The following is a 12,353-nucleotide window of genomic DNA, read 5'->3' on the forward strand; positions in this document are numbered from 1 at the left end:
TGAGATACAAAGAGAGAAAAAGCTAACATTGCTCAAGGGCAGGTATGTTTATTTCATGAATACACCACCGCCTTCCACAGGGTAGAGAGGGAATGTTGTACGCCACTGAGTTTCAATACTGCAGCTCCGGAAAGGGTACAGCCATAAATAGTTGTGTGCCACAAGCAAGAAAATCGTTACATTTAACAGAGCAATTTACCACAGGGAACACAGAATTCATGAAAATGTGTTGAGCGTTTCTAATTTTAATTCTTAGTATTTTCAGAACTCCCACTAGTAATTATTCTCGTTAATACATGTTACAGCAGTTAGCTATATATATACACACACTCTTATTTTTGGAGCATTTCTTGTGATCCTTGCAGTGCTTTGCTGTCAGTCTCCGTAATCCTGTAAAGTGTAGAGGTGCTGTATACCAGGTACAGTTTAGACAGTTTTTAATCACTGTAATTAAATATTCAACAAAGAACATATTTATCACGTAACTCCCACTAGCAAAAAGTTTCCCCCAAAAATTGTTTTGCTAATGTAAGAATATACCAAAACACCAATCACACAGATGTTTATAGCAACAGTTTAAAACAAGGTAATCCACATACCGAAGCACAAAGAGTATAGTACCACTGCTGTTTAAAATGTACAAGGTCTGTTTAATGACCTGAACTGAAAAAAGCACAAGATAAAACTCACTATCGTCACTCCTCTATCCAACTGCAGCTCATGGCTAACCATATACTCTTTAAAGGAAGAGTGGATTATTTTATAAATAATGTTTGGATAGCATTTGAGAATTTTAAAAAAGTACTGTCACTGTGTATTTTGCTACTATAAATATAATGCTAGTATGTTGTGTTTCAGTCCCTGGTTTTGCAGAACCAGTACAGTTTGTTCGCAAGTAAGCCAATGCGTGTAGGCGTGTATTTGCAGTCCCCCAAGAGATGACAACATTGTGACACATTCAGCTTTGGATGAAAGCACGCAGCTGCGTATACAAGTTACGTCCTAAGACGCTGCGGATTGTAAGGAGAACTGCAGGGTTTTACAGCATACCTAAATGGAGTTAAGGAAATCAGTTATTTTAAATTGCCTCAAGATAACAACATATCATATTTTATATATTCTCATGTAAGCTTTAGAAAATCATAAAAGCACAAAGGGTTGCATTTTTATAGCATAATATGTAGAAATGTGACTTAGCCTTCACTACCCTCAAAGCAGCAGCCCCGCACAGAGGCTGGTCCCTGCCTCTGGGCAAGGAAGAGTCACTTATTTAGTTTGAACTGCAAAAGTGACAGAATGATATTGTTCAGCTCAAAGAATTACTGTTCTCCTGTTGTCTTTGAAAGTAAGATTTAAAAAATACAGCAGTAAGTCTAGGAGACGGGGAGGATGCTGAGCCCAATCACATAAGATGACTTTCTCCTTCTCTGACGTTGTAACATGGCTGCTGACTCCCTCACTCTGGTCTTTCTATAGGACAAGAAAGCCCTTCTAACGTGCAAAAGAGGAAAGTGGGACAAGCCAACTCCAATGTGTTGTCTGCTACTGGTAAAGACTGCTTTGTATCTCAAAGCCCAAGGGCAATTTTTTTCCAGAGGTTGAAGGAAAACTTCTTGTATCAGTGGTTTCCAATTTGTGGAAAAAACTATCTTTTAAATAGTAATGAATAAATGGATGATACCGAACAATTATTCTGAAGTAATGCTAGTGAGTATATGTCACAATAAGATTTAATAGCTGAAATGTACTGACACAGAAAATTAAAGTCAAATATTGAATATATTAATACGCAAAGTTTTGTTTGTATTTTGAAATTAAACTATTTTTGTTGTGCCTTGAATTCAAATAAAAGCCTTACAAATATCCATAGCCTCTGTTATAAATTAAACAACTTCTAAACAATACCTGTCAACATTCAAATCTCAATAAACTTTGGCAGATCTTTGGTAAATACTTATAAATATCAATTAACAAAACAGTACAAAGGGAGTGGGGAGGCTACCAGCAGGGACCCTCTTTTTTTGAAATTCCACAAAGGGGAACAGGAATGAGAGAGCTCCCTAAGCAAAACCTATTTCCAAGATTGGTACATTTTAATGAGATTAAGTAGCTCATCCTTCTTTTCTCTGTCTATTCAAATACTATTACATTGGGATTTTAATAAATTTCAGACAATTTTTTGTGCTCTACCATATATACATATTCAAAATTTATACACAAACAATAGTGGCTGTTTATGAGTAGAGTTAAGTTTCAGTGCATTTAATAATTAATTATTGCACACAGAATAATCTCAAATGCCCAATTATTCCACGGGATAAATGTAGCAACAAATATAACCTCTTATATTTTTGAACATCTATCTTTCTGTAAAATCTTGTGTTGGTGACACCTTAGGTGCCAAAGAAGTGAAAGGATCTGCGGGGGATCTGTTGCTGGTTATTCTTGATGGTATAGGAGGTGCAGGTGGTCTTCTTGCTGGCATTGTGTAGAAGCAATCAGTAGAACTTTTATTCCAGTCATTATCAAAGTTAAAGTCTGAACCAAGAAAAGTATTTTGTCCAGTGCCTAGCAAATCTGGAGATCCAGCTGACTTCCTGGAACTGATTCGCTTAAAATCTGGAACACTTTTAGATGGCTTTAGCTTTACGTTGAAATTATCATCATCATCATCAAACGTTACCCATCCTTTTGGCTGTACATTTTTTACCATGAGTGATTTACTTCGCAAGCAAAAAGTGTTTTCAGATGCATCAACAGAAAATACAGGCTTGCTTGTATTAGAACTGGGGGGATTCAGAGAAGGAAAAGGATTGCAAGCGGCATGTCCTTCTAGTAAATGTGAAGTTATTTCAGACTCTTGCATTTCTGTTCTAAATGGGTTTCCAGCATTAGGAGTTCTTTCAGTGAATGGATTTGTGCAGTTCAGTCCAGTGATAAACGGATTTGGAGAGCTGCGCTTATGTTCCTGTGATGTGTTAAAGGTTGGAATAGGAGGCATTGCTGGCATGCAATTTACAGTGTTCAAAATATCAGCATTTCTTTGTGTTGCTGAAGGCAACTGTATCAACTCCTTTTGGTTTAAAGTCGGAACAGGTGATGTTCGAACAGACGTCTCCATCTTTGACAGAAGCAGCTTAAATGACAAATCTTCAAAAGGGTCACTGTTTAACTGTGTTTCAAGTTTAGTGCCGTATGTTCCATTTGTTTTAATCTGGAAAGAAAACAAGGTGCTTAGTAATCACATGGCTGGCTGTTTTAAGATTATTATTAACTGCCCATTTCTCACTCTGCTATGACAAGAAAAGAAGCTCTTGGGCTTAAACTGAAACTTCAACACAATTTGGTTGTAACTTGCACAACGCACTTGTTGTAGAATGATTGCTTCTTTTCTGGAAAACAATAACCCTTAACCCCTTCTCTGAAGAAAAGCCTACTAGTCGTTAAACACAATTTTCCCCCTTGTTGGTTGATGCAGCTTGAATCTACATGCAGGTCAGACTCCTAGCCAAAAGCACTAGTGGACATTGCGTAAGAAAATCTTTAAGAAACTTGGCAAATGATGCTGTATTCTAAACAAGTGATAACCCAGCACAAATATGAAATAAAAAGCTCTAGGTTTCATTGTTTTAGAGTTTATAACACTGATGTTACAGGCAATATTTAAGCATCACAATGAAAGGAAAAATTAGTGTTATTAGTATATGCACTTCAGACACTTCTATGTAGACATATGCATCTGTAGGCATCTCCAGTGCTTCTTGACATGTGAAGGTACAATCATCAGTTTGTAGTATTTTAAAATGGCAAGTTATCATTGTTTAGAATAATACCAAATGGAGAAGACAGAGTTTTCTCCGCAGAACTACTCATCTTCTAAGAACAAAATATTCCTGTTTTTATAAATTTCTTCAAACAACAACGCAACTTTTATACCTTGTAACAACTGTCCAAAAAGGTAGAATATCTACCTTTGTTCAAGTCATCACACTGACAGAACAGAGTTTGGAGCTTCCCCTTAGTAAACGAACGCAAAGAATTAAGCTTCAGTTAAAACAGCTTCTGAAAATTCAAATTTCACAAACAAATTTGTCATTTTTACACATCACTTTAATATACCCAAATACTTTGGATATTTAGCATGAAAATTCTGTTAACTAATGTTTTGTTGAACTAGGATGCTAGCTAAAACTATCAACTAAAATACAGTATTATTGTAGCCTAACCTCCATCTTTAAACATCTTGTTTCTACCGCATTTATTGTGAATAGTTTGAAGCATGTCTCCACATATCCACTGCCTAAGCAGCTACGCAAAATTAGTCTACAGGCTCTAGAGACTCTCAGGAGTAATAAGAATAATGTAAGTTTTTTCCAATGTATCCAGCATAACAATTTCTTTTAAAAAAGCTGCAGTTGTAGCTTGAATTGGTTGGCAGGAGAAACGAATTATGCTGGCAACAATGCATTTGCTGTGGTGTTTCTTTTGAAACAACTATGTCAGTTACATGCATCCCTGGTACTACTACATCAGAGAGTTTCTAAAATAGGTGAGGCCTAATGTTACCAAATCATAAATACAGTAGTTCAATATTGGTATTTTTATATGTATGTAGTAAGTGTTTTGGAAAATAATATTAAAACAAAGGCATCAAGTAACTGAGGGGGAAAATGTGAAAAATGGAACTGTAAGAAAGAATATAAATCAAATGCAGCTTGGCACCAGCTGGTTAAGTCCTGTGTTCATTAACCAAGTAATCAAAAAGTACAAGAGCTCAAAGAAACTATGAATCCTAATTGCTCTTTATTGTAAGTAAAAATTTCCTCTGAATAATTCTGGAACCAAATACTTTTAAAATTGTAACAAACAGTATATTTTACTTTGGATAATAGTTAAGTTCTCTGTTCTTTGAGAAATGTGAAATATGGGTTTTATTTCGAAAAAACTTTGGCAGTGCAATTGCATCAGAATTTATTTGTATTAAAGAGAACTCCAACACCTACTCATTTTTTTCCAAACAGACTGAGAACAGGAGATTCAGCAGTGACTAAGCAACATATGTGAGGTTTCAATTCTTTTCATAAAAGATGATGAAGCAAAATATTTGCTATGGCGCTAATAAATACAGTTAACAGTATCAATTTTAATTGCATTATGAAAGGAATAAGCAAACTATGGTATGACGTCAAGTCATTAATGCGGACAGGTGATTTTTAATGTGGATGAGACTGCAGATGTATGAAAACAAGATTCATACATCTTTCTGCTTAAATAGATGGGAGACCACATACAAGATTGGTAAATAGTCAGATACCTGTTACCCTGATGGTTGCTCCTGCTTGTGAAAGAGAAACAGACATCAAAGGAAAGAAAATTAGGAAGAAAATCCAAGTAACAAAGCAACCTCATGTTAAAAATACTTTCTTCATAAAGCCATTTTTGGAGATACAAATACAATCCAAAAATATTATGCAGTATACTAGATTTTAAATTTCTGTTGTATTCTATTGTAAGACTTACAAACTCTACCACTGAGTCAAAAAACCCAGCTTAAGCCAATTCTAATATTATTTCCATACAGACATTCATTGTGCAGCTGATTGCACTATTTTTTGAAGACTGATTATAAGAATTTGACTATTGATGGTCTAATTCTAACCATCTATTAACATGAAAAGCACTGTAGCCCTCATTCTGGGAACTCTGTTGGTATACTCACTTACCTATAGTAATTGTTTTTCAAGATGAAAAAACCCATAAGACTTCTCATTCAATCAAAAACCAAAATCTCCTTAATTTACAATAAATAAAATCTATTTACAATAACTACTTCTCTTTTTTAATGTATTTCTTGGTAATCTGTAGAGTCTAGAATATTCACACTATATACAAATAATTATTTTTGTAAGGAGAGATTTGGGTTCTTAAATACCACAATCAAGCTTTGAATCAAAGGATGGGCTTGGAATCCACTACCTCTCAAAAGACTTTGTATTTATGTAAAGACCTTTTCTCAGAAAACTTCATATTTACAAATGATAATCAAGAAATGAAATAAAAAAAACCCCAGAAATAAAAAAACTAAGCTGAAGACAATAAACAAAGCTCAAAGTGGGCCTTCCTCGTGATTGCACCACCTGCGTTAATCTAAGGAATCTGACTGCAGAGAAAATGATAGCTCCCTGAACTAGTCTTAAACTATCTAGTTTGGATATTGTTAACAATACAGCCACAGCATTACACAGCTCAAAAACCTGTTTACAGCGTTCTTAAACATATTTTTGATTGCTGTGTATACACACAGATAAATATAATTTTCATAATAATTTTGAAAGAACTGCTTGCACCTCTTTCACAAAATGATCAGTGGTAAAACTACATTTAGAAGGTGTGAGGCTTTCAAAAGTGACACAATGCAATCTGTTTCTATTCACAAAATTTGTACATTCTCAAGTACCTTATGCCGCCATGTATATTCTCTGCTGGCATACTTTCTAACAAACTACAAAAAGTCCTGATATTCTACCTGTATATTCAAAAATATCCTTTGTTTTTTGGCCTAAGTTCCAAAAATTAAAAAAAAGTTAACAGACAGAGAGAGACGTTCAGCAAAAAGAAAGGAAGAACATTTAAAGATTTTTCAATTAGAATTCAAAATCAGCTCACTGAGGACTGAATTTGGCTGCCTCATTGTGGTACAAAATAGGTATTATCTAACTGCTTTAGTGAAAATGGCCTTCAGATGTAGAGATAAGGTAAAATCTAAATACTGATGAAAACTTACAGAGTCATAAATGTCCACAGCTGCGTTTATGTTTTTAAAAAAATGAACACCAGAAAACAAACCCACAAATTTACTCTTGGTAAGAAGTGGGCAGAAATCCATCATCTTCAATAAATTTGTGCTTTTATTCAAGTAGTGTATTATCTGGCCTAGCACCTGATACTGTAAAAACTAACAGCACTGGCCTTTAGTGAAGAAATTTAGCCTTATATATATATAAACAACACTGAAAACCTATTTCTGCATTTTCTAAACAGTAGTAGGAAACTATGGCTTTTCCTAGGAAAAGGTTGGGGTTTTTTAAATAACTCTAAATGGTCCCACAGAACAGAATACTAATGTTACTGTATTAAATTTTCAGATTATTTTGGTATGTTGCTATATTTTAATTGACACTGGGGAATAGGCAGAAATGTATTTCTATTAAGTATCTATCAGTATCGTCTTCCTGTAATGAATTATCATCAACATAAAGCACCACATCATACAATCTACAAACCTTACTTTATAATAAACGCTTGTGTTAGCTAGCTACTATACAGTTTGTCATGCATGTGTCATTATAAAATTATATTTGTTAGACTAAATATTTTTTCCATACAAAGTTGTCAAATGAAAACATAATTTTACGAACAACCTGTAAGTTATAAGTCTGTCATAAGAAGTCTTAAGTTAAATGTTTAGTATTTAAGATATTAATTATTCATGGACAATACATAAGCAATTAAGTATTATCCTACTAGAGCCTGATGATCTTTGAATCCAATCTTTTGACCTTTATGTTTGTTTGTTTGCTTGCTGTAGGAGTTTCTCACAAATCTACAGCATTCAGTACAAGCTGTGTTAATTTACATAATGAAAAAAACATATACAAGTTTTTTTAACTTACTTGTTGCTGTGAAGGAGCAGATTCAGAAGGCAAACTGTGAGATGATCGGCTACGAGGAGGTGGTTGTGGGGGTTCCAGACTTTGTGGGGCACTTGTCTGAGATGGATGTGATGCCACAGGTATCAGAGGCTCCTGCATCCTCAGCACAGGTGGTGGCTGAGTGGTGGACTGAGAAGGTCCAGCAGCCTGAGGCTTTAGTGGTTCAGGAAGCAACGGTGAGCCTGCAAGTATATTTGCAGTGTTTTTAATTGTAAAGAATTGTAATAGAAATCTTAAGAATGGCATGAATGAGAACATGTGGCTGTGGAAGCACCAGACAGAACTGCAGAAGAAGGGGCTGTAGTAACAGCAGGTGTTGATGGCAACTAGATTAGAAGTCATCAAAAGCTCAGCATTACTATATATACAAAATAGAGAACCAGAAACCATGTCATTCTTAAACGTACTTCAGTTGTATTTAAAATTATTTTGAAAGTCACTATTATAAAATGCATATTTTTATATTAATACAATTTAAAAAATGCTTTAAGTTTAGGAAGTGGCTTTGGGAGTCAAACATAAACACTATTCCAAATATTATGATTACACAGCAACCAGTGCAGAGAATGGTCCAGTGATCAATACACGATAGGACACACCAATGTGTGCAGACCAAAACACAGCAATCTGATCAAAGTTTCTCTTGACAGCATGAAATCTACGGGTCATCTGACTGTTGCCTATTATCTGATGAAGGTTTACAATACGTGTGGATGATTAACAGAAACTGCCAAATGTTACTATGTTTGAGAATCTTAATTTCTAGTGAAAAATGAAGACATCTGCTGAAAACAAAGCATTCAAACCAGAGACAGTACCTCTTGACTGAATAGTGGCAGCTGCATTTAACTTCTAAAGACTTACCTCTTGGTGGTTCAGCTGGTTTGGTCTGAGTTTCAGGTGCTGGTCTTCCCCCAGAGGGACGGACATGGCTTTGTGGTGCACTAATAACTCCAGCTCGAGGTGGAACAGTCTGACATAATAAGAAGAAAGTAAGTTGGTAAGAAGAAAGTATTTTAGTTCTACTTTGGATCTGTAGTCATCTACTGCTAAATGATTCAGGATAATTAGGACTCTGTAAAGAATAAATTATTTGGTAACAGTTGCTGAACTAATTTTTTATGCACATATAAAAGCAAAGAATATACTCTCAAAACATTATGAGGGTTCAATTCATAGCAAAGGATTTTTACAACAGTCTTCAACTTTATATAAATATTTACCTGTGCAACAACGTTAGAAACACTTACTGTTTTGTTAGTATTAATAAGTTAATTCTACCAAAGTCCGTGAAATGTTGTAAGCAACAAAAACAACAACAGCAACTACTTTATTTGGAGCTCTCATAAGGATTCATTGATAACCCACCATCAGCGCAGACTGTAGACACCATCTACCTTTTAGGCTATAAAAACAGCCTGCCATTTGCAAACAGCAGTATCCTGGTTTTGGCTGGGATAGAGTTAATTTTCTTTCTAGTAGCTGGTATAGTGTTATGTTTTGGATTCAGTATGAGAAGAATGTTGATAACACACTGATGTTTTCAGTTGTTGCTAAGTAATACTTATAACAAGTCAAATATTTTTCAGCTTCTCATGCCCAGCCAGCAAGAAGGCTGGGGGGGGCACAAGAAGCTGGGAGGGGACACAGCCAGGACAGCTGACCCAAACTGGCCAAAGGGGTATTCCATACCATGTGACATCATGCCTAGTATATAAACTGGGGGGAGTTGGCCTGGGGGGGATCACTGCTCAGGAACTAACTGGGCATCGGTCAGCAAATGGTGAGCAATTGCATTGTGCATCACTTGTTTTGCATATTCCAATCCTTTTATAGTTATTGTAATTTAATTATTGTTATTATTATCATTATTAGTTTCTTCCTTTCTGTTCTATTAAACTGTTCTTATCTCAACCCACGAGTTTTACCTTTTTCCTTCCGATTCTCTCCCCCATCCCACTGGGTGGGAGGGAATTGAGTGAGCAGCTGCGTGGTGCTTAGTTACCAGCTGGGGTTAAACCACGACAAGCAGCTACAATCAATTTTATATAGTGAAAGTCCAAGGTATGCATAAAAGACCATGGTTAGTTCTTTTCTCTGAAACTTATGTTTGCTAACTGTAAGGCAGTTACTCCTGTTCCTCAGCAAACAGTATTAATGAAACATATATTCTGCCTCATCTGAAGGCCAGAGTCTTCCCAAACTTGTTGGAATAGAAGTTAATAGGCTGGAAACAGAATTGCTCTCATAAAACAAAATTTAAAAGTCTACATCAATATTTAAAAAGAAATGGGAAACTGTTCCAGATTACAACTGAAGCAGAGTGAATTACAAACACCACACTTGAAAGCTGAATGTAAAGCATTATAATAAAAATGCCAGATTTCAGGGGGAAAAAAAAAAGATCACAAGGCAAGATAGTTTGTAAGATTTGTTTCTTCTAAAATTTTGTGTACTTGGTATATTCTGACAAAATCTTAGTAACAGTGGATGTTCTAGAAATGGTTTTCAGAGCAAACCCTATTACACAACTCTCTACATAAACAAGCAAAGTAACTTCACCACTACAAAACAAGTATCATCCTTGATCTTACTTTTACTAGGTGTATGTACTCTACTTCGAAGACTTCATATAACTTCTGATTCATTATGCTTGGCTGAGTCCATTTAACATCTTTCTAAATGCTTTAAACCACCTAACCTCTGAAATATCTGTCTTCCCTTTAATTGCCAAGATGCATTTTGTCATTTCTTTGAATATTCTGAAAGTAGCCAGAAGGATGATTGGATTGAATGCCAAAATGTATTACGGGGGCGGGGGGCGGGGGGGAAGGAAGAGAAAAGATGCAGAAAGGACCACTCAGTGAGAAGCAGTGCCCACTGTGGCTACTGTCCCTGGTCCTGAAATCCATGAAATGAAATGCTGCCCAAAAAACAACCTGAGAAAAAGGAAAGGAACAATGTCAGTTAGGAAATCCAAATAAGGGTTGAGCTAAGGCTTGAAAATCCAAGCACATCTTAGGAGATGTTTTTCCAAACCTTCTATTACATTTTTTGTTTGTTTTGTTGGCGGGGGGGTGGGGGGTGGGGGTAGGGGGTGTTTGTTTTGGTTTGCTTGGGGTTTTTTTAAAGAAAATCTCAATGTCTACAAAGGAAGAGATGCAGTCAGCTTTGTCTTATCAAATTATGCTGGCAATTGCAGCACTGTGGCTCTTTCTGGACACTGGCAAGCAGCTCTAACTAGTCCAGCCTGGGTTTTGAAAAGCATGGCACAAGAGAACAGTACTACATTTTTTTCTGTCGTAATAATATGAACAAAAATTCTTGCACTTATGGCTATTCCAAGATACTGGTGGAGTCTCTTCTGTACACCAGATTTTTTAATTGAACTATTTTGATTTAGAAATGACAAATCCTGTGCTAGCTCCAGATTACAAAAAACAAAAACCAAAACCAGTGAGGCACATGGTGATAAATGAATACATTCTTTCCAGTGTACACCAGGTTTTCTTTATCCAAATTTCAGAAGAGGGCATTTTATATTTCTAGGAAAATAATAAAAAAGTGCAAAGATCAAGAACTGTTCACTGTGAGAATCAATCTCTTTGAGAAAAATGAATCTGTAAAAAGTGATTTCAATGGTGGCCTTCAGTAGTAGTTTTCAGTGGTTTCAATACTGTACAAGAGTACAACAGAAATGGCAATACCAGTAAGGTACAACTCCTTTAAGCTCTACAAGAACTCTTATATCTCTGCACAGCTGGCAGCGTTCTTTTGTTTCTTTCTCATTTAAAAGCTGGAAAAGGACTCTATAACCTTTTATAAAACAAATTTATATTAAGTGAACTTAAACTCTTGTAGTTAGCTGCATCTTTATTTTAATGGCTTCTTCACACTCACTCTCTCCCTCATTCGCAACAACTGGTCTATCACTTCACCTGAAAGAAAGATAAGGAATTAAAGAAGAGGTGCTGTATTTGTAGATAGGTCAAAAACCTCATCAGTATCTATCCCACTGACATTTATGCAAGCAGAATGCTTTTTAGCCTTACTAAAGACTCATATGTATAATCTCCATCCTGTCAGTGTTGTTGTGAACATTATCCCAATGATAAGAGCAAAATGCCTTAGAGAAGGAAAACAAAGTTCTCTAATGACCAAGAAACTGGTAAGAAAGAGCCAGCTTTTGCTGCTTTTTAGTCTATAAAACATCCAGGTATACAGAGGTGTGATCTAAGTCAAAGAGCCTGGAACAGCCACAACAGAGGGAACAAAGTAAGCACAAATACTGTGGTTGATGTAGACATAGAAAGAAAAGCCCTTCATGCTGCTGCAAAAATTCTCTCTGAAATATGCTGCAAAGTCTAAAGAATTATCAACAAACAATACCATTTCTTAGTAATTCTTTAAGAAGACCTATAGCTATTAAAACACCTTCTCCTTCCCTAATGCAAGGCTCCTACTTGGTGCTGTTAAGAGAAATAAGGCAGATGTCTTCCATCTCTTGATTTCTTGCTTGTAGTGAAGCATTCAAATGCCCATAAATCCTTCATTAACTTCCTTCAGTTCAGTTCCACAAATAAAAGAATGAAATGCAGAACTAACGTTTGTTGAATGTTTTGTTGATATAGTTGAATGTTT

General features: G+C 35.7%; 1 protein-coding gene across 16 annotated transcripts in view; it reads right to left on the bottom strand.

The window, feature by feature from the left end:
* Positions 1–32: 32 nt before the first annotated feature.
* Positions 33–12,353, bottom strand: part of SYNJ1 (synaptojanin 1) — a 68,871-nt gene continuing 56,550 nt past the window's right edge. For 8 of the 16 annotated variants that reach the window (XM_030019410.1, XM_030019409.1, XM_030019403.1 and 5 more), the window contains 3 exons: positions 8,577–8,685; positions 7,674–7,894; positions 33–3,214 (listed from right to left, as the gene is read on the bottom strand). In XM_030019410.1, coding sequence (XP_029875270.1) covers positions 2,360–3,214; positions 7,674–7,894; positions 8,577–8,685 — 1,185 coding nt within the window. In that variant the 3' untranslated portion in view covers positions 33–2,359. Of the gene's footprint in view, positions 3,215–5,314; positions 5,339–7,673; positions 7,895–8,576; positions 8,686–12,353 lie in introns of all 16 variants that reach the window. The other 8 variants (XM_030019413.1, XM_030019412.1, XM_030019414.1 and 5 more) reach the window with 3 other exon arrangements.

This window comes from Aquila chrysaetos, chromosome 7 (genome assembly GCF_900496995.4).
Source record: "Aquila chrysaetos chrysaetos chromosome 7, bAquChr1.4, whole genome shotgun sequence".
Lineage (NCBI taxonomy): Eukaryota > Metazoa > Chordata > Aves > Accipitriformes > Accipitridae > Aquila > Aquila chrysaetos.